The 23955-nt window shown below is 38.2% G+C and overlaps 1 protein-coding gene across 2 annotated transcripts in view; it reads right to left on the bottom strand.

Annotated features, from left to right (window-relative positions):
• Nup37 (nuclear pore complex protein Nup37) overlaps positions 1–23955 on the bottom strand; it is a 106200-nt gene that overhangs the window by 18237 nt on the left and 64008 nt on the right. For both annotated transcript variants that reach the window (XM_090389323.1, XM_090389324.1), the window contains exons 5-6: positions 10710–10895; positions 7495–7676 (exon numbers count right to left, since the gene is read on the bottom strand). In XM_090389323.1, coding sequence (XP_090245449.1) covers positions 7495–7676; positions 10710–10895 — 368 coding nt within the window. The remainder of the gene's footprint in view (positions 1–7494; positions 7677–10709; positions 10896–23955) is intronic.

Below are 23955 nucleotides of genomic sequence, written 5' to 3' on the forward strand. Positions count from 1 at the left end.
GAAAAGCCCTGTCCGCATAAGGAAGGAAAGTAAAAGTTAAATAAATTTTTTTTATATCATTGCTGTAATCAGTTTTTCATTTGATTTTAGTAATGGACATAATGTCTTCTTTCTCTCATAGTTACTTATTGGTGGTTTGAGCACCTTGGCAATCGATTCCGGGTGCATCGAATCATTAGTGTTTCTTTGTGTGTGAGAATTCATTTGATGTAGTTTTATATTCGTTTAATATTTTGGAGAGTGTTGAATTCTATCAGCATTCGCCATCCACAACTTATCTCTGATTCGCGGTCTTTTGCATGCATGTGGCAGATCAACTAATCTCTTTACTTAACTTCCAGCATAAACTCCTCATTATTCTATTCTGTGATCAAGACGCACTGTCGAAAAGCCCTGTCCGCATAAGGAAGGAAAGTAAAAGTTAAATAAATTTTTTTTATATCATTGCTGTAATCAGTTTTTCATTTGATTTTAGTAATGGACATAATGTCTTCTTTCTCTCATAGTTACTTATTGGTGGTTTGAGCACCTTGGCAATCGATTCCGGGTGCATCGAATCATTAGTGTTTCTTTGTGTGTGAGAATTCATTTGATGTAGTTTTATATTCGTTTAATATTTTGGAGAGTGTTGAATTGATGCATTCTATGGACAATATTGAGGTAAATTTCTTTTATTCTTCTATAAATTGATATATAATGTAAATCTTACTGAGCCTTGTAGCTCTGGCTAATTACATTCAATACTTTAACTCCTTTTGACTTTTTTATTCACTTCTCTCCCTGTCCTAGATTATCTTTTCAACAGCTGTAATTATGAGAGATTTTTTGTGTGTCTTGGTGAAAAATTACATTAAGTTAACAGCGTACAAGTTAGTGCAATTGCATCGTTTCTGTACGTAGCCAACTACTTAAGTAGTTATGAATTGGCATCATTAAGTATATCTCATATTGTGAATACCTTCACAACGAGTTGCCACGATATTGCACTACCTCAAATAAGTAATGCTTCACCATAGGAGAAGACTATTGTTACTTATTCTCAGCAGATATCATCACTCATACGGTACCATTTCAGAGCTTATTGGCTCCTCATCAGTGGGTGGGCAGGTACCATGGTATTGCAATGACAACCCAGTTGCAAATTGTAACTCCACAATATGAGAGATGCCTGATGGTGGGGAGTAATTTGAAACTATGGATTAGTAAAAGTTTAAATTTTTTTTATATCACTGCCATAATCAATTTTTCATTTGATTTTAATAATGGACATAATGTCTTCTTTCTCTCATAGTTACTTATTGGCGGTTTGAGCACCTTGGCCATCGAATCATTAGTGTTTCTTTGGGTGTGAATAATTTAGAATCGAAATTACTCCCCACCATCAGGCATCTCTCATGTTGTGAAGTTATACTTCGCAACTTGGTTGTCATCAATGCAACACCAGGGTACCTGCCCACCCACTGATGAGCCAATAAGCTCTGAAACAATGCCGTATGGGTGATGGTATCTGCTGAGAATAAGTAACAATAGTCTTCTCCTATGGTGAAGCGTTTCTTATTTGAGGTAGTGCAATATCATGGCAACTCGTTCTGAAGGTATTCACAATGAGATATACTTAATGATGCAACTGCACTAACTTGTATGCTAGTTAACTCCCTACGTAACCTGAGGCTTTAGCCCTAAACTATTCTGTAACAAAATCACCATATTACGTTCCTGAAATATCGCCTTCAACAAAATATCATTCTGAAATCTGCTAGCGTCAATTTTAATAATAAAATTTCAGGTATTGTTAGACTCGACTTAAAATTTCGTTATTCTATCAAACAAGGCTATCTTTCTCAAGTTAGACAAATTCGTACCAAATTGTAAAAATATTTACACCCAAATGATTGGTCCGTATTAAAGACCTCAATAGATTTGTCACGAAGCACCAGCTACAGAAATTAGAAGCTGGCATATATTGAATACCTTATCACATGCTCAAAACCAAGTTCATTCGAGTTTCCCAGCACCCCCCCTCACCAAATGTGCAATATGCCTACACATCGATAAGTTACTAATCTCTCCTCATATGCCAAAATACTTAGTATCCAATGCAATTACACAAAGTTATCTCAGAAACTCTAGAAATTAAACTACACAAAAATTCTATCAATGTTCACTGATGAGGAGCCAATAAGCTCCGAAACAATGCCGTATGGGTGATGGTATCTGCTAAGAATAAGTAACAATATCTTATCTCTGATTCTTGGTCCTTTACATGCATGTTCCAGGAGATCAACTAATCTCATTACTTAAAAATTCAGGCATACACTCCTCATTATTCTATCCTGAGATGAAGACTCATTGTCGAAAAGCCCCGTCCACTTCAGGAAGGAAAGTAAAAGTTTAAATTATTTTATACCTTCGCCGTAATCATTTTTCGCTTGATTTTAGTAACGGACATAATGTCTTCTTTCACTCATAGTTACTTATCGGTGGTTTGATGTATTTTTGGGCATCTTGGCCATTGATTCTGAGTGCATCAAATCATTAGTGTTTCTTTGGGCATGAGAATCATTTGATATTTTGGAGAGTGTTGAATCGAAGTGTTCTACGGACAATATTGAGGTAAATTTATCTTATTCTTCTATAAATTGATATGTAATGTAGAACTCTTTGAGCCTCGCAGCTCTGTGTTTTACTAATTAGAGTCATATAATAATACCTTATATGTAAATATGATTATGTAACTAATCATATTTATATTTAATTCGGTGGACATTTTTATTTTTTTTACAATTTTAAGAACAAAATATATATGGGGACTGTCTTCATGTGTTCCAGCAGAACACTGCCTTCAGAATGAGTTGCTTTTTTTTTTTTTTTTTTTTTTTTGGTAGTTGTTGGCGCATAGGCTTCTGTGGCCATAATGCACCTTCCAAGGTTTTTGCAGTACTTTGATCCAAGCCCAAGGCGGGAATCGAACCCGCGACCTTTGGGTTGCCAGGCAGGCACTTTATCCACCCGGCTAGCCCGGTCGGCAGAATGAGCTGCCCTGGTATTGTACTATCTTCAAACAAAATAGCCTAGAGGTTAATTTGACAGTTATTTAAAAGAGACACTTCTACCTGATGGACCTTGTAAGGCCTGAAACAGGTTGTCATAAAGTGCCTCATCTACTCATAAGAAACAATATTTGGATTCTGAAGCAACCAAGGTAAGGTGTTTAAAATAAGAAAAATTCCAGCTTAAACTGTTACTATAATATACTGCAATTTTTGAACTTATACTCTAAAATACTTACCATAAGCTATAGAAAAGTAAGCAGAGCCATTAATGAAGTTATCCACATCAGATACAGCTGAAGCACTGCAGTGCAGAAAGCAAGGGGAAAGTACTGCACAATGCTTCCAAAGAATAATCACCATGGCTAATATTTCATCTCACCCAATACAGAGATAAGTACAGCGTGGTGATTGCCAACCTCCAATAGGAGACGGCATCAAAAGAAGAAGATCCACATCAGAAAAATCAATAAGGACAAACTGGAATGTGGAAAAAGCAATTTAATTTTTTATAATCTTGTATGTAGTTGGGAAGACTAGTTTCTTTTCATGTCTTATTGCAGCTGTTAGTATTTAAACTGCCTGGTTAATGCAGCAATTGTATCACAGTAAAATACACTTTGTCTTCATAACAAGTTGCCTTACTATTGTACTACTTTCAAACAAATTATTGCTAAAAAGTTAATCTGATATTTGCTTATCAGTAGAAGAGGCACTTTATGACAGCCTGTTTCAGGCCTTACAGGACAATCATCAAGTAGCAGTGTCTCTTTTAAATAACTGTCAGATTAACCTTTAGGTGATTTAATTTGAAGGTATTACAATACTAGGGCAACTCATTCTGAAGGCAATGTTTATTCTGCTGGAACACACGAAAGACTAAGACAGCCCCCCCCCCCCAATTGAATGAAGGTTTCTATATTGATAATGTTTGTAAGCATGGTAATCTTTGTAAAAGTTTTAAATATGTTTCTGTGAAATAAGGATTGAACTTAAAATCAGCAGAGGAATGATGCAAGAAAGTAAGCTTATACAGCATTAGCCAAAAAAAAAAAAAAAACACACCTTCCCATTTCACCGATCCATTCCCTCCAAAAGTTTGTCCACTTCTTCCTTGAATTTATTTAAGCTCCCAACTTCCACAATGACCAATAGAAGTTTGTTTCAGCAATTAACTATTTATTCACTGCTGAAAGGCACATTTCCACACATCTATTCTATAAATGTCTTTCCCCAATTTGAGTTTATGCCCCCTCAGGTTTGTAATCTGAGCAAGAGGAAGAATCCCATCAGCATGAACCCGCTCAAATTATTCAAGGCCTTTCAGATCACTTCACAGGTGCCTAGTCTCCAGATGCTGCAATTTGAAGAACTTAAGCCTTTCTTCAGAATACCACCCCTTTGTTCCCCTCAACAGTCTTGTTGCACTTATGGCAATCATTCTAGCAACTCTATATCCTTCCTAAATTGAGGCCTCCAGACCTGTATGCAGTACTCAAGGTGTGGCCTGACCACTGCCTTATACAAGAGGATAATCACCTTATGCCTGCTAGAAAAATTCCTGTATATCATTGACAAGACCCCATGAACTGCTCTGGCAGCCCGCTTGCACTGCTCAGAAATTTCATATCTGATTGCACAATTACAGCCAAGTCATTTTCATTCTCCACTAACTGAGTGTAGTACTACCCAGTGGTACGTTACTCTGGGGTTACTGCTACCCATATGCAGTATTTTACATATATCAATGTTAAACTTCAGTTGCCACCTCTCAGCCCATCTGCTCAACTTTTCCAGATCCTGTTGCAGTAGTATACTGCCATTGATAAATATACAAAACAACGTTGGGCCCAACACCAAACCCTAGGGGATTCCACTAATAACATTAGTCCATGAAGGAAGTGTCCATTTATTACCCTCTGCCATCTCCCATTCAACCATCCCTTTATCCATTGTAGCAACTTTTCCTTAATGTCAGACTGCTCCAATTTATAGTAGTTGTCCATGTGCAACAGTATCAAAAGCTTTCCTGAAATCAAAGTATATGATATCAAAATTATATTTTTTGCATTCAGTTCCTCTGTAACCACATCATAGTATCCAATAAAATTATTCAGACAAGACTTCTCTTTTAACAAACTCATGCTGTGTTTGAATTATTACTGCAGTCTTGTCCAGATGATCCTGTAATACTTCTTTAACCAGTGACTCCACTATTTTCCTCCAGAAGAAAAGTTAAACTAACATCTGTAATTACTCTCGTCACCTTTTGATCCCCTTTGTGAATTGGAGATACATTTGCACATCTCCAGGTCCGTGGAAACCTCCTCTAAGTCCAACAATTCTCTCATAATTATGCCTAAGGGTTTCCTTACTTCCTTTGCTGCCTCCTTCAATATAACTGGATAGATCCCATCCACCCCAGGTGCCTTTTTACATTTAACTTCAACGTTTCTCCTCCAATTTGCTCTAAGTTATTATAAAATTGTTTAGCTCCCTGTTAGAGTTTAATAAACTTCTGTCCTCCACTTCTCTAGAGAATTCCTCATGTGTGAATGTAGATGCAAAATACCCATTCAGTTTGTCAGCTATCTCTGCAGAATCATCAAGAATCAAACCATTGATATCAACTGGGCCAATCTGATTCATCTCCTTCCTTCTAGAATTTACATAAGTAAAGAAGTCTGTCATTTTTCTTTGCATCCCTTGCCAAGGATTTTTTATAATCAGCCTCTGCTTGCCTAACATCTTCTGTCACTTGATTACAGACCAGCTTATATCTGCCGTAGACGTCTGTGTCACCTGATAATTTATATGTATCCCATGTATTTTTCTTCTCTGCCACAAGCCTCAGCTCATCTGACATCCACTTGGGCCTAAACCTTGAACAGCATTTCTTAGTTTTTATGAAAAACCTAGTAGCTTCCAAGATTAATTCCTTGATGGCTTCCCATTTAGAATTTGCTGTTGGTAACATCATCAGTTGGTCCCACTGTACAGAATTTAAAAACTGTCTGACACCACTGTAGTCACCTTTACAAAAACAATAACCCTTCCCTTTACTCTTGATGGTAGTTACATCTTTAAGTAAATTCCACATCAGTACACTGTGATCTCTGTCACCTAGTGGTTCGTTTATCTTCAAATTCTTAATGCATGAATAATCACTGCTGATAATCAGATCAAGCGTATTACTCCCTCTGGTTGCTCTCAAACATGTTGCTGTAGAAAACGATCATCCAGTAAATCCACAAAATTCTTGATAGCATGCGAGTAATCAACCCACAAATTCCAGTCAATATCTGGAAAATTAAAATCCTCCATTACAAGATATTCTGATTTACTGGCCCACTCAATTTCTCTGTATAGTTATTCATTGTACTCATCAGAGTCATTTGTCCTATAACACACACTCCTACCCTCATTTTTGCTTTCCCAGTGCTTATGTCACATGAAACTGACCCAACACTGCGCTGTCCACTCATGTCAACTGGATGCACTTCCTTAGATTTTGTGTTTCTTGACTAAAAGCATAACCCCCCCCCTCTCTTCCTATCCTTTCTGTACACATTGTACTCCCCAAATTCCAATTCTGCACTGCTTATATCTGCGTGACACCATGTCTCTGATATCCCAACAATATCTGCCTTTGATGTCTTGATCAGCACTTCATCAAATTTATTTACTATATTTCTAGCATTGGTGTACATACAAGTATACATGCACCTGTTCTTACTCTTAGTTACCCTAACACAGCCCATGTATTTACTAGTTCCATGATGACTTCCAGCAACTTGCTCTCTAGGCTGCTGCTTATTACAATAGAACAGTGCAAGAATCACTTTCTCCTCTGCCTGTGGCAACTGTTAACCATTTAGTTTGTGAATCCCCTAAGCTAGCAGTTTTCTGACCCACCTATCACTGCCTCGATAGCATCAGCAAATATTCTTGCACCCTTTCTATTAAAGTGTATCCCATCCCCGTAAAAGCAGTCTCTCCTGTCAGCAAAGTTACTGTCAGCAAATGGAGTACTTCTTAAAATATCCTACTTTACAATTTTGTTTTAACAGATGATATCAATCAGAAACTTTTCCTACTGATAATCATAACTTTATCCTCTGATTTAGTTTAATCTCAGTTTGAAGCATTAATTAGTACCAATAGTGGAAGTGCCACATAGACTGATGACAGCATTATTGCCTCTCTTGGAAGAAGAAATTAAATATTTTTGAGAAAACTTTGTTTTTCATGTTATGTTATGTTATTTTGTATTGGAGGGAAAGTCAGCTTATATTTGGGCCAATATGCATACTTTATACTAGTTTATATTTATCGAATTAGAATTATTACATTTATCAATATGTCTCTTATAATGAAAACATTTCCAATGATATAAACTACTATCAAAATAAAAGCATCCAGCCCTATATGGCTGTTTACTTACCTTGGTGTAGTAACATCCCATAAAAACCATTCTGATCCTGCTGCACATCCAACTATCAGATTGTCGGCAGGACACCACTGAGCACACATTAATGGAGCAGCATTACAGTTCAAGGACATGAAAGGCAATGCATTTTCCACATCATAAAATCTTATTACTCCTTTCTTTTCTGCAACCATAAGCTAAAATATGCAATTGTATTCTGCTGTTAAAGAATATTTAAAAATTTAATCGTACTTAATATGAATATTTCATTTATTCATTTAACAAAAACCAAAATAATTCATTTAACAAAAACCAAAATAATTCATTTAGCAAAAATGCAAAATTTGTCATAATATAACTGCAGGCTTTATGATTACACAGACCAATTTTGAAATTCTCAAGGGATAAGGTTAAATGTTTAAACAGCATTAAAAGATCCTTGTAAATCTCGTGCAGACAAAGTTCATGACATGGCTTGAGTCTTAGCTGTGACAAAAGCAGATGTGATCACAGCAGAAAGCAAATGTCAAAATGGTTCTGAAACAAGATCATATTTTGTTTGCAAAGCTCGTTTATCAAAACAACATAACAGTAACACCTTGGCTTAACTTCAGGAACACTATTACTTAAAAAATTTAAGTGGACTCCTTTTTCCTAAAATAGGGTACCCAAAACAATGAATTCAAAGAAACAAGTGCATGTGCAGCTCCTGGCAGAGGATGCTGCCCAATAGCAAATGCTACTGTCCTAAGATAATGGATTCCATTACTTAAGACACTAGAGCATGCAACACATATCGCCACAAAGCCTTCACTGAAAATTCAGAAGGGAGCTCCTAAAGTGTCAGATGGCCCAGTGCCCCTAAGTCTTCTGTAATTTTCTCTAATAAAATTTGTTTAATGAATTTCTATGCAGCACTAGTTTTCTTTGTAGATAACTTCACATTATCTCCAAAAAAAAGGTACTGATTTCACTCTACAGTTTTCTGAATAAGATAGCAGCAGGTCAATGCAGCTTTGAACATCATAAGGGCTGATAAGGCTAAGGCTGAATAGGTACAGCTAAACCCATTAAAATGAAATTCGTTAGAACACAATTCCACTTATAAAGCGATGCAAGCATGGCTCCCATTTTTTGTCACTGAAGATGAACATTTTGGATTCCTTGTGAACACGTGGTGATATTTTCAGTTTAATGCAAATCCACAATACGCATTATCCTTTGATTTCTGTAAGAACAATAATAAATAACTTGTAACTTTACTGCAAAGTGTTTGGACATATATTTTTTAAAAGCACAATCCTTTAGTTGTTTCATGCCAGTAACAATCTATTTGATTTGTATTTCAAATGAACAAACTGATAAGCTGTCTTATTTTATTTAATGCACTCATACACAATAGGCTATTCACTTGAGCAACAATTCAAGCATTTTAATAACACAAACATTTTGATGTTGCATTGCAACTGTCAATGTCTACAGTCTACTCTACAATACATACATGTAATACACTAACCTTCACAGGGAATATCGAACAAAGCATTCTTGTCTTCTGTTAGTATAATCAGCTCCAGGGAACAGTATACAAGGTGCTTGAGAAATGGGTTTCCACATTCTGATACATTTTATGTGCCAGCTACATGTGCTACTATGTGTCAATTACCAACTGCAATTTTTCTTGTTTCTAAAACTGCAAGTTGTTATTTTTAAAATATAAATTTAAAGAAATGTCTGAAACTTCAAAAAAAAAAACAAAAAAAAAACAGAAGTTAACTACAGAAGAAAAAAATGCTGCTCTTGATAGAATTAAATCTGGACTCCAGCAAACTCAAGTGGCTAGAGACCATGGAGTGAATTAATCTACAAGTGCGGGGATGGAAGAAAGAAGAGGAGAAACTTCATGGAAACAAGCAATGGACTGCAACGAAAACACTTGCAACAAACTCAAGATGAACAATTGAATAAAACTGTTTCAGTTTGTTCAAGAATGATCTGAGGGCACAACTCTATCTGGATCCCATCTGCAAACCAAAGCCAAAAAATTCCACAACGATCTTCATGGAAATCAGTCCACAACATTCACTGCAAGTGATGGATGGCTAACACGCTTTAAAAAGCAGCATGCTCTTACCCTACACAGCTTCAGAAAATAATTGAAGATGGTGGCTATACTGCAGAAGAGGTATATAACTGTGATGAGACCAGACTTGGTTACAAAATGTTTCCCAATTTCACTCTGGCTTGTAAGAACACTGCTCAAAGAACGCAAGGCTTCAAGCAAATTAAAGATAGAGTGACCATACTTTTCTGTGTAAACAAAACAGGAAATCACAAACTGAAGCCACTTTGGGTAGGAACGTTTAAATCATCACGGTGCTTCCATCATGTGAACATGGCCACTATGCCATTTGCCTATGACTTTAGCAAAAATGCATGGATGACTTTCAGCATTTTTGAGAACTGGTTTCATAAGCAGGGCGGTTCTAAGAGTGGAGTGAGAAATTACCGACTGGTCAGTCTAAATACAGAAAACAATGGGCCCAACACCGAACCCTGAGGGACTTCACTAATAACATTAGTCCATGAAGAACAGTGTTTATTGATTACCACTCTCTGTCTTCACCCACTCAACCATCCCTTTATCCATGGCAGCAACTTGCCCTTAATGCCATACTGCTTCAATTTGTACAGTAGTCTTCCATGTGCAACAGTATCAAAAGCTTTCCTAAAATCCAAGTATATGATCTCAAAATTATTTTTTGCATCCAGTTCCTTTGTGGCCACATCATAGTATCCAATCAAATTGGTGAGACAAGACTTCCCGTTAACAAACTGATGTGTGTCTGAACTGTATAATTAAAAAAATTGTTTTTTGCATCCAGTTCCTTTGTGATCACATCATAGTATCCAATATCCAATCAAATTGGTGAGACAAGACTTCCCTATCAACTATAACTGCGGTCTTGCCTAGACACAGCATGGGTTTGTTAAGGGGAAGTCTTGTCCATTGTAAATCCATTGTATCTTGTCTTCCGGCAGAAATTATGGAAATTTGTGAATGATCAATAAATTATTTACAACACAAAAGCTAATAGAAACGTGAAGGATGTTTCACATAAAACCATATACCGCACATGATCGGCACATGCTCCAATTTTTTTCCCAATAGAAATATTTACATGAATATTATTTTCTTTACTATATAAATTAAAGGTGAAACAGAAACTCACTTTGTCATTTTCATTAAGATGCCAACAGACATTCATTCCTGGTGATTCAAGATAAAAAACACAAACTTGCACACCCTCTGTAGACCACACACAGCATGTAAGGTCATCACTCACAGTGGCAACATGGTCTCCAGAATTAGGTTCAAAAGCAACATCATTAATATAATCTTTGTGTCCTTGGCAAATCTGGAAACCCAAGATGTAATCAATTAATGTTTATACATTGAATTCATTTTCTATAAAATACCTTGTCAAAGACTATTTGTTAATATTTTATATCCAAATTATGGTTACATAATTAATTCATTACATTTCCTAGTGAATCTCAACTATTCTCTTTAAGGTAGATAAGATTTTTTGAAGCGTCAGCACTAAAATTTTAATGTAATGTATCTGCATTAATAAGGATTTGGCTGTCAACCCCAGCACTTCCGCCACTGCCTCTGGCTAGAGTCGCTCAACATATCATGCAATTCAAGGACCATGAATCGCTGCAAGGGCACAAGGCTACACCCTATCTTGGAAACAACTGTCTTGAAGCTGGATAACCGCTGTCAGCAAACCCATAGAAGTTCGTGCACCAACAATGAGCACCAATCTAGTAGTTGAATATTCAATTTCGCAGCCATGCACGCACAACTCTATCTATTAAATTTTGTCTCTAGCATCATTATTCCATTAGAATCGGTATATTGCTGATGAAGGGGTCCATTTTACCCTGAAAGCTACATTCTTGTCATTTGTCATTAAATTTATTAATGGATATATATATTATCATTAATCGCCTTCACTTTATGTCTTTCTCAAGTTCAGAACATAAATCAGCACTATTTCATGTAACAAATGCACTAGATAAAAATGGTGTTATGTTTGATTATTTATTTTATAAAAACTACACGTGGCACAGTCAGCAGCATGTAATTTGGATAAAATTGTACCGATTCGTGCCATGAAATTGTAGGAAAGCATAAACTAAGATTTAATAAACTTTATATTTCTGTGTTGTGAGCAAGTAGGAAACATTTTTTCCCTCTTTGCTCAAAATCTCATGTAATTTAATTGAATGGGCTAAAAGAAAGAGCTTACAATCTTTAGAAACATCTGTAAAACACTTTTTTTTATGGCAAACCTACTCTTTTATTCAAGTTAGTTATTATTATTATTAGCTGTATGGTGCAAGGAAGCCTGAGGCTTATGCTGCACCAGCCAAAAAAAAAAAAAAAAATTCCCGAGTTAACCTGAGAGAGAGAGAGAGAGAGAGAGAGAGAGGAATCACCAAGAAAGAGAAGAATGATGATATCCAACTCAGGACCCTGAGTGTGCCAAGTTCATACACACCAGATGTGAGCTTCTGGGGTTAGTTCTCTTGTGGAAATATCTCTGCATGAGCTTTGGAACTAAGAAATAAAATCAAATTTTTTTTTATTTTTGTATGAAAGGAATGTTTTAATTTGGACAGCAAAACTGTCTTATTTTGTTTGCAAGATCACAACCAAAAAGATTGCAGCATTCTTTTCAAAAACACTGCTGGATCACAAATCAATTCAATTTCACTTGGAAATTTCCCCACCTAGAAAGGACGGAGGGATGGTTTTACCTGAAAATATGCAAGCACAACCATGATGTGTATGATATATGATTAACATATTAAACTGATTAGCCCAGCGGTTTTTAACCAGGGCGCCGCAACAACATTCCAGGGGTGCCGCGTAATTTGGGTTTAAATTACTTAAACTTATTTTTTTAAAATTCATGTTTACTTAGTACCTCTATATAAAGAATAAAATTATTATATACTGTATATATATAATTTGTATTATGAAATGTAATTTTTCTAACTATATTATTGTAATAACTATCATATAACATATATATTTTTTAATATTAGATATATACGAGTGTGTATATATATATATATATATATCCGATAATTCAAAATAAAACATAGGGCAGTAGTACGGCAAAAACTGTAGAGTGAAATAATGGTTAAAAGTTAAGATGTAATAAAATAAAATAAGAAAAAATAAATAAATATTAAGCTATCATTAGAGGCAGCAAAATGCACATCCTCCACACACACACACACACACACACACACACACACACACACACACACACACACACACACACACACACACACACACACACAGGGAGAGAATCGGATCTAACAGGCAGAAAATTGAGTAGGGGTGCCACAAAATAAAATAAATTATTTAGGGGTGCCGTTATTAAAAAAAAGGCTGAAAACTATTGGATTAGCCCATTAGAGTGTTTAATTATGTACAACCCCAACACTGGAATCTGAAGGTGTTCCTTTAAATTTTCATTTGCCTGCTAATCAAATAGAGTAAACAAAACAATTGTCCAAGAGGATGATGCCTTTAACACGTGCCAAGTGACATTATGTGTGCTAATTAACTTTGAAAGCGTTCTGATCATTGGGTTAGTATTAGTATTAGTAACGGCCGCATGGTGCAAGAAAGCCTATGGCTTATGCTGCACCAGCCAAAAAAAAAATCCGAACAAAACAATGATAAAAACAAAAAATAAATAAAATAAATAACTAAATAATAATAATTAATAAATAAAAAAAAATATATATATATAATAAAATAAAATATAAATAGAAAGGAAATTAAACCTATCATCCTATGCGCTTCCCTTACCCGAAAGTACTATCCAGATGACCTTTGAATTTCCCCAAACTGTCGGCCTCTACCACCCATGAAGGCAACTTATTCCAGTAATTTATAACTCGCTGGCTAAAATAAAACTTCCTGCAGTCCAATCTAAACATTTCCCCCCGTAACTTGAATTTATGTCCCCTAGTTCTAGCATCATTTATAATCTTGAAAATTTTGTCCTCATTCATTTTACTGATGCCTCTCAGAGCCTTAAACACCTCAATCAAATCTCCTCTAAGGTGTCTAGTTTCCAAACTCTGCAACCCACATATTCGAAGTCTTTCTTCATAAGGACGCCCTTTTGCCGATCTCACCAGGCGAGTTGCCCTTCTTTGCACCCTTTCAAGAAGCTCGATGTCTTTCTTTAGGTGCGGTCTCCATACTTGAACACAGTATTCCAAGTGTGGTCTAACATAAGCCTTATATAATGGGATTATCACGTCCCTATCTCTACTTGCAAAAGTTCGATAGATCATCGATAGGACACCATGGGCCTTCCTTGCAACCTGTTTACAATGCTCAGAGAATTTCATGTCTGACCGTATCGTAACACCCAAGTCCCTTTCCTCCAGTACTGGATTTAGTTGAACTCCACCAAGTGAATAAGTTTTTTTGGGATTACTGTTTCCCAGGTGTAATACCTTACACTTTGTTGGTTGTCAGAAGTGGATGGTTAACATAACAAATCACCAACTAAGTGGGTCATGATGCATGTTGTTGGCAGTAATGGGTGCAGGAAGGTACACAGTTGCAAGGGCTCTAGTAGCATCAAAAGAATATCAGAATACAAGTGACTGATGGAGCTGGTGACTGGCAAGAGGGAAAAAAATCTGCTGCAACCTGCATCTATGTTAGTATATGACTTTTATTTAGGGATGTATTTTCACCATTCATTGCCTCTTCTTATGACATGCTGCATTCAAATTTCCTGTGGTGGATGGAGAGAGCTACATGGAGATAAGTATGGTATCAATTGTGTTTAGTGACAAATCATGTTTCATTTGGAGTCCAGTGAAGACTGTAAAGTGTATTTAGGGTCATACGGCACAAGGGGTTCCCCCCCATCTCCGCATTGTTTACATTGTGATGGGTGTGCCAGTTTGCTGGAAATGCCAGAGATTTATAAAAGTGTATGGATATTGTATATGTGTAATGTCGCGTACCGTTGTTCATCTGGTCATTTAGCTGCTGGACCCCTACTGAGGCCCAACGTTACCCCACTTTTGCCCTGTGGAGGCAGACCAGGTACACCAGTATTATTTTGGCAGGTCCTGCCACCTAATTTCCTGAGATTTCATTGGCTAGGACCTTAAAAAAAAAAAGAAAAAAAAAAAAAAAAAAGAAAAGAAAAGAGAGTGCACATATACATACATACAAAAAAATGCATATACATACACATCAATTGGTATAGATTAGTTCGTGTGGTGAAGGCACTAGAATGAGAAGCTGAGAGTTTTGGGTGAAATTTATTTTGATAGTTAATTTTGATTGTGTGGGATTTTCGCTTGCGTATAGTTAGAGTGGGGGAGGGAGACTGAATATTGGGGGGATATAGTCAGAAATAAGGAGCCGATAGGGAAGGTAGCTCCAGCTTGCAGTGGGACGTGCCCATGCTCCACCAGAAAGAAGAGAAGGGTGGTGGGGGGGGTTGCAGGAGACGGCAAGCTGTCTCTCTCCCACACCGGGGAAGAGGAGGAATAGTGGGCCAGACAAGGGAGTTGACCCAGATCGCCCATAGGGTGTGAATGCCTGTGGCTGCGAAGTGGTCGTCTATCATCAGTGGCCTACCATTCAGGGCTAATGGAATTCTTTCAGGCTTTCTTGTCAGGTCCCTACAACGACTGTGCAGGTTCTTCTTCATCTTTTGGTGAGAGTCGCTCATGGGACTGAGTCCCATCCATGTGTCAGTTGGGAAGGATTTTCATCAGGGTTGAAGGTCCAATAATGTCCATTTGGTGTCTGTGCCACGCAACAGCTGCTTGGTCATTAGTCTTTATAGATTGGGAAATGCCCCAGCTGTGGGTTAAAAAGAGTCAGATCTTTACGATCACTGTTTGTGGGATGTGTTCTCGTCATAGTGGCGGTCTTTATATGTTCATTTCTGTGCTTTGGTCCCATCCTGGATGTGTAGAGTCATTTGCACACTATAGGTTGGACTTGTCTTTGGTAGTCGTGGTTTCTCCGTGGCCCTATGGCCTGTCCAGGAGTGAAAGTCGGGATGATTGGATTCAGTCACAATGGGGAAATAGGGATTCGAGACCTGTTTTTGTTGTGCTGGTTGTAATGGGTACAAGAAGGTACTCAATTGCAAGGGCTCAAATTACCTTTTCTAGCATTTCTCTAGATATACCACAAAAAGGTAATTTGAGCCAGCATTGGGGAGTGGCACACGAGGTTCAGAATCATGATACAAGGAGCTATCAGTTACTACCATGCTATTTGCACTGAGTGTCTCTAGTCATTTTTGAAGGCAAGACATTATGCTGACACTATCATTCCAAGGCCAGTGCTTCAACTCCAAAACTATTTTCCAGCAGGCCAATGCCTACACAGAAAATTTCGATACTGAATTCAATACTAGGTCTCTTAAAATCAGTTCGATAACGAACTGATTTTGAGAGACCTAGGTAGGCATTGTTCGCACCTCTGGCCTTTAGGCAATAGAGCTGATGCTGTAGAAAGCACAAATTAAGAGCTAAAAAGGATTAAAAATTAATCACTTTAGCTTTTAATAGCTAAAGGGTTTAATTCTTAAGAGCATTTCACAATTTCGTGTTGCCCAAAAAGCATTTACTGTACCGAGAAGTCGTGCTGGTCAACTGCTATGCGTCCACAGTCACTGGCAAAAATTAAGGAATATTGGCTCTGGTCAACCTGTTTTCTATTGTAAGCACCCTATTATTGAATTAGGAGAGTAATTTTCCGTTATTCTAGAAATTCATCTCGTTTCAGAGAAATGAGTCATCCACACTTTCACCCGTCTCTGTATGGTAGGTACATGTTGTCCCCAAATCAGTTCTGTTTTAGCTGCTGTGCAAGTAACCTAACAATGTCTAAGAGGAAATCCTTGAGTGTAGTGGAAAAGGTGGAAATGCTAAAACGTATAGATCGCAGTGTTAAAAAAAAAAGAAATCGCTTTAAAATTTGGTGTCCCTGCCAACAGTTTGTCAACCATTCTGAAAAAACATGTTTTGATTCTCAAACTGTTTGAGGAAACAGGACCAGTCAGAAGTGTGCAAAATTATGCCTGTATGAAGATGTTGATTTAGCCGTGTTTAAGTGGGCAAAGTTGATTCGAGACCTAAACTTGCCGATATCAGAGCCATTAATAAAAGAAAAGGCTACGGAGTAAGCATATTTTCTCGGGCATAAAACTTTTCAAGCCAATTCTGGTTGGCTGGACAAATATAAAAAGCCCCATGGCTTACTCAAAAAAGTTATTTCTGGTGAACATCGGGTTGTAATTGAAGAAGACTGTACCCATTACCATTAGGCTTATGCAGCATCAGCCAAAAAAAAAAAAAAAAAAACTGCTCCTATTTCACCCATCCATTCATTCCAAATGCCTGTCCAGCTCAGCTATAAATTTATTTAGGCTATTTATTATCTTCCAAAACAAAGGATGGAAGTCTGATCCACCAGTCAACTACCCACTGGCTAAAGGCACATTTCCACACATCTATTCTACAACTATCTTTCCTCAATTTGAAACTGTGCCCCCTCAGATTCTTAGTCTGAGCAAGAGAAAGAACCCATCAGCATTCAGCATGCTCAACCCATTCAAGGCTTTATAAACCTCATTCAGATCACCTCGCAGGTGCCTACTCTCCAGGCACGGCAATTTGTAGAACTTAAGCCTTTCTTGGTAAGGGCACCCCTTTGTTACCCTCACAAATCTTGTTGCCCTTCTTTGTACTCGTTCTAGCAACTCCACAACCTTCCTAAAATAAGGCCTCCAGACCTGTACACAGTACTCTAGGTGCAACCTGACCATTGCCTTGTATAACTCTCTCTCTCTCTCTCTCTCTCTCTCTCTCTCTCTCTCTCTCTCTCTCTCTCTCAGGGTAACTAGGGAATTTTTTTTTTTTGGCTGTTGCAGCATAAGCCTCAGGTTTCCTTGCACCTCATATAGCTAATAATAATAATAATCACAAGACTCCATCACCTGCCCTGGCAGCCCATCTGCACTGTCTGCGAACTTCATATTTGACTGCACAATTACCCCGCAGGTCTTTTTCACTTTCCACTTCCCTGAGTGTAGTACCACAGAGTTGGTACGTTTCTCTTCGGTTATCGCTACTCATATGCAGTACTTTGCATTTGTCAATGTTAAACTTCAGTTGCCACTTCTCAGCCCAGTTTCCCAACTTATCTAGATCCAGCTGGAGTAGCATTAACAACCCTTCCAACCTTTGTATCATCTGCATATTTGGACATTAAGCTTGATATACCTTCATCAATATCATTGATAAATATACAAAACAACAATGGGCCCAACACCGAACCCTGGGAAACTCCACTAACAACATTTATCCACGAAGAGCAGTGTCCATTGATTACCACTCTCCGTTGTCTCCCACTCAACTATCCCTTTATCCATTGTAGCAACCTACCCTCAATGCCATACCTCTCCAATTTGTACATCAGCCTTCCATGTGCAACAGTACCAAAAGCTTTCCTGAAATCCAAGTATATAATATCAAAATTATTTTTGGAGTTCAGTTCCTTTGTGATCACATCATAGTATCCAATCAAATTGGTCAGATAAGACCTCCCTTTAACAAACCCATGCTGTGTTTTAACTATTACTGCAATCTTGTCTAGATGATCCTGCAATGCTTCTTTAACTAGTGATTCCATTATTTTCCCTGGAACACAAGTTAAACTAACAGGTCTGTGTCACTTGTGTCACCTTTCGAACACCCTTTGTGAATTGGTGATACATCTGCACACCTCCAGTCCTTGGGGACCTCCCCCAAGTCCAAGGAAGCTCTCATAATTATGGCTAAGGGCTTGCTTACTTCCTTTGCTGCCTCTTCAATATAACTGGATAGATCCCTCTCCACCCCAGGTGCCATCCTTATGTTTAACTTCAAAAATTTCTCCTCCACTTTTCTCTCAGTTATTACAAAGTCACTTAGCTCCCTGTTAGTGTTTGATAAACTTCTGGCACTCCCCTCATGTGTGAATGTAGATGCAAAATACTCATTCAGTTTATCAGCTACCTGAGTATGATCATCAACAGTCAACCCATCTATGTTAAGTGGTCCAATCTGATTCATCCCTTTCCTTCTAGAGTTTACATAAGTAAAGAACTCTTTGCATCCTTTGCCCAAGATTCCTCGTAACCTGCCTTCACCTGCCTAACCTCCTTTGTGACTTGATTACAGACTAGTTTATACCTGTGTCACCTGATACTTTATATGCATCCCATACATTCTTTTTCTCTGCCACTAGCCTCATTAATTCATCTGACATCCATTTAGGCCTGAACCTTGAACAGTATTTCTTAGCTGGAATGAAAAGCCTAGTAGCTTCCAAAATTAAGTCCCTGAAGGCTTCCCATTTAGAATTCAAAGTTGGTAACATCATCGGTTGATCCCACTGTAATCACCTTTACGAAAGCAAAAGCCCTTCCCTTTAGCCTTGATGGTAGTTACATTTTTAAAGTAATTCCCCATCAGTACATTGTGATCACTGTCACTCAGTGGTTCCTTTATCTGCAGATTCCTAATGCATGAATAATCACTGCTGATAATCAGATCAAGAGTATTACTTCCACTGGTTGCCTCTCGAACATGTTGCTGTAGAAAACAGTCATCCAATAATTCCACAAAAATATTGCCAGTGTGAGAGTGACCAATCCACAAGTTCCAGTCAATATCTGGAAAGTTAAAATCCCCCGTTATAAGGCATTCTGATTTACTGGCCCACTCTATTTCTCTGCACAACTACTCATTACACTCATCAGATTCAGGCCTATAACACACACCTAATCTCATTTTTTCTTTCCCAGTGCTTATTTCACAACAAACAGACTCAACACTGCATTGTCCACCAAGATCAATTGGATGCACTTCCTTAGATTTTATGTGTTTCTCAACTAATAGCATAACCCCTCCTCCCTTCTTATACTGTCTATCCTTCCTGTACACATTGTACAAATGTGCAACTTGTGAAATGTTTGCCGAACTCTCTGGAACAGAACAGAACATGATCTAGCCAAGGAGGATGTCTTTGTGTGTGCCAGGTGCAGAGAGTGTCTAGAAATTAGGCATCAACTCAGCGTTCTACTGGGCGTCTATGAGAGCTTGAGGTGTAGGGCAGATGCCCTCGAAAAAATTAATATGAGGGGCCCATCAGGCTCTCAGCTGCCCAAGTCAATGCCAGAGCTCACTTGTGGGCATCAGGAAACACAGTGGCAATCTCCAAGGCAGAATGCACTGGTCCCAAAGGAACTAGTTATTGTTAGTGACCCTATTGTCAGGGACACGGGGAATATATTGTGTAAAAAGGATAGATGAAACAGGACCAGGGTATGTCTGCCAGGGGGAAAAGTTGATGACGTTTTAAAGCATATGTCATCTTTTAAGGGCACAAAAGGTGATATTGTTGTACACGTTGGCACCAATGACATTAAGAGTAGGAGATCAGCAGATTTACTTAACAAGTACAGGTCAATGTTGCAAAAAAGTCGTGAATTAGGGTTAAATTTGAAAATGTCTGCAATTTTGCCCAGACACAATAGGAGGGAGTACATGATGAGAGCCTTGCCAATCAATTCGGCCCTGGAGGAAATGTGCAAGGCTCAAGGGGTAAAATTTTTTTTCAGCCTGGTCTGTGCTTGTTAACAGGAGAGACTGCTTCTACAGGGATGGGATACACTTAAATAGAAAGTGTATTTGCTGATGCTATCGAGGCAGTGTTAGGTGGGTCGGAAAACTGCTAGCTTGGGGGGGGATTTATAGACTAAAAGGTTAAAAGTAGTCACAGGCAGAGGTCAAAGTGATTCTTGCACAACTTCTATTAGAATAAGTAGTGACCTGGAGCAAGGGGTGCTGGGGGTTTCAGGGACTGATGGCAATCATCGTGAAACAGGTGGGTATATGGGATGTGTTAGGGTAACTAATAATAAGAATAGGAACATGTATACTTGCATGTATACCAATGCTAGAAGTATAGTAAACAAATTTGATGAATTTGAAGTGTTGGTCAAGACATCAAAGGCGGATATTGTTGGGATAGCAGAGACGTGGTATCACACAGATATAAGGAATGCAGAACTGGAATTTGGGGAGTACAATGTGTACAGAAAGGACAGACAGGATAGGAAGGGAGGAGGTGTTATGCTGTTAATTAAGAAAAACATAAAATAAAAAGAAGTGCATCCAGTTGATATAGATGAACAGTGCACTGTTAAGTCAGTTTGGTGTGACGTAAGCACTGCAAAAGCAAAAATAAGAGTAGGAGTGTGTTATAGGCATAATGACTCGAATGAGTACAATGAACAATTGTACAGAGAAATAGATTGGGCTAGTAAATCAGAATGTCTTATAATGTGGGATTTTAACTTCCCAGATATTGACTGGAACTTGTGAGTTGGTCACTCACGCACTAGTAAGACTTTTGTGGATTTATGGGATAATTTTTTTCTGCAGCAGCATGTTCGAGAGGCAACCAGAGAGGGTAATACTCATGATCTGGTTATCAGCAGTGATCATTCGTGTATTAAGAATTTGCAGATAAAGGAACCACTACGTGGCAGTGATCACAGTGTACTGATGTGGGATTTACTTAAAGATATAATTACCATCAGGGGTAAAGGAACGGTTTTTGCTTTCGTAAAGGTGAGTACAGTGGTCTCAGACAGTTTTTAAATTCTGTACAGTGGGATCAACTGACGATGTTACCAACAGTAAATTCTAAGTGGGAAGCATTCAAGGAATTAATCGTGGATGCTACTAAAAGTTTCATACCTATTAAGAAATATTGTTCAAGGTTTAGGCCTAAATGGCTATCAAATGAACTAATGAGACTTATGACAGAGAAGAAAAATGCATGGGATGCATATAAATTATCAAGCGACTCAGAAGCCTATGGCAGATATAAGCTAGTCTGTAATCAGGTCACAAAGGAGGTTAGGCAGGCAAAATCAGATTACGAGAAATCTTTGGCAAAAGATGCTAAGAAAAACAGCAAGGATTTCTTTACTTATATAAACTCTAAAAGGAAGGGGATGAATCTGATTGGTCCACTGGATATCGACGGTTTGGCTGTTGATCCTGCTTAGACAGCAAACAAACTGAATGAGTATTTCGCATCTACATTCACACATGAGGAGTTATTAAGGTTTGAAAATGGCAGAAGGTTATCAAATTGTAGCAGGGTGCTTAATGATTTTGTAATAACTGAGAACAAAGTGGAGGAGAAATTGTTGAAGTTAAACATAAGATAGGCATCTGGGGTGGATGGGATCTATCCAGTTATATTAAAGGAGGTGGCAAAGCAACTAAGCAAACCCTTAGCCATAATTATGAGAGCGTCCTTGGACTCAGGGGAGGTTCCCATGGACTGGAGATGTGCAAATGTATCCCAAATTCACAAAGGGGGATCGAAGGGTGACACGAGTAATTACAGACCAGTTAGTTTAACTTCTGTTGTGGGTAAAATAATGGAGTCACTGGTTAAAGATGCATTGCAGGATCATCTAGACAAGACTGCAGCAATAATTCAGACACAGCATGGGTTTGTTAAGGGAAAGTCTTGTCTGACAAATTTGATAGGATATTATGATGTGGTTACAAAGGAACTGGATGCAAAAATAATTTTGATATCATATATTTGGATTTCAGGAAATCTTTTGACACTGTTGCGTGTGGAAGACTATTGTACAAATTGGAGCAGAATGGTATTTAGGGTAAGTTGCTACAATGGATAAAAGGATGGTTGAGTGGGAGAAGACAGAGGGTGGTAATTAATGGGTGCTGCTCTTCATGGACTAATGTTATTAGTGGAGTCCCACAGAGTTCGGTTTTGGGTCCACTGTTGTTTTGTATATTTATTAATGATATTGATGAAGGTATATCAGGCTTAGTGTCGAAATCTGCAGATGATACAAAGGTTGGCAGGGTTGTTAATGACAGTAATGGCAGTGTGTTACTGCAACAGGATCTAGATAATTTGGGAAGATGGGCTAAGAAGTGGCAACTGAAGTTTAACCTTGACAAATGCAAAGTACTGCATATGGGTAGAAGTAACCCCAGAGAAACGTACCAACTGTGTGGTACTACATTTAAGGTGGTAGAAAATGAAAAAGACCTGGGAGTAATTGTGCAGTCAGATATGAAGTTTTCTGAGCAATGCAGACAGGCTGCCAGGGCGGGTCATGGGGTTTTGTCAATGATATATAGGAATTTTGCTAGTAGACAGAAGGATGTGATTGTCCCTCTGTATAAGGCAATGGTCAGGCCTCACCATGAGTACTGCGTACAGGCCTGGAGGCCTCATTTTAGGAAGGATGTAGATTTGCTTGAGCATGTACAGAGAAGGGCAACAAGACTGGTGAGGGGAATGAAGGGATCCTCTTACCAAAAGAGGCTTAAGTTCTGCAAATTGCAGTGGCTGGAGACTAGGCACCTGCACGGTGATCTGATTGAGGTGTATAAGGCCTTGAATGAGTTGGGCATGCTGAATTCTGATGGGATCCTTCCACTTGTTCAGATTACAAACCTAAAGGGCATAAATTCAAATTAAGAAAAGACAGATGTAGAATAGATGTGCGGAAATTTGCCTTTAGCCAGCGGGTGGTGAATTGCTGGAACAAACTTCCATTTGTCGTTGTGGAAGTTGATAGGTTAAATAAATTTAAGGAGGAACTGGACAGGCATTTGGAGGGAATGGTGTGATTTTTGATTTTTTTTTTTTTTTTTTTTTTGGCTGATGCTGCATAAGCTCATACACTTGCTTTCTTGCATCACATGCCATTACTACTACTATTCCCCAAATTCCAACTCTGCACTGCCTATATCTGTGTGACACCACGTCTCTGATATCCCAACAATATCTGCCTTTGATGTCTTGACTTGCACTTCAAGCTCATCAAATGTATTAACTATACTCCTATATGCATAATCCTATAAGCAAGTATACATGCACCCGTTCCTACTCTTAGTTACCCTAACCCAGCCCATGTATGTACTTGTTCCACTATGACTCCCAGCAGTCCTGGAAATCTCCATTACCTTGCTTTCCAGGCTGCTGCTTATTCTAATAGAAGCAGTGCAAGAATCACTTTTAGTCTGTGTATCTACCCAAGCTAGCAGTTTTCCGACCCAACTAACACTGCATCAATAACATCAGCAAATTTTCTTGCACCCTTTCTATTTAAGTGTACCCCATCCCTGTAGAAGCAGTCTCTCCTGTCAACAAGCACAGACTAGGCTGAAAAAAATTCTACCCCTTGAGCCTTGCACAATCTCTCCAGTGCCGAATTGATCGACAAGGCTGTCATCATATACTCCCTCCAACGAGTCTGGGCAGAATTGTAGACACTTTCACATTCA

Source organism: Mastigoproctus giganteus, chromosome 14 (genome assembly GCF_048544385.1).
Source record: "Mastigoproctus giganteus isolate SK-2022 chromosome 14, ASM4854438v1, whole genome shotgun sequence".
NCBI classification, from domain to species: Eukaryota; Metazoa; Arthropoda; class Arachnida; order Uropygi; family Thelyphonidae; genus Mastigoproctus; species Mastigoproctus giganteus.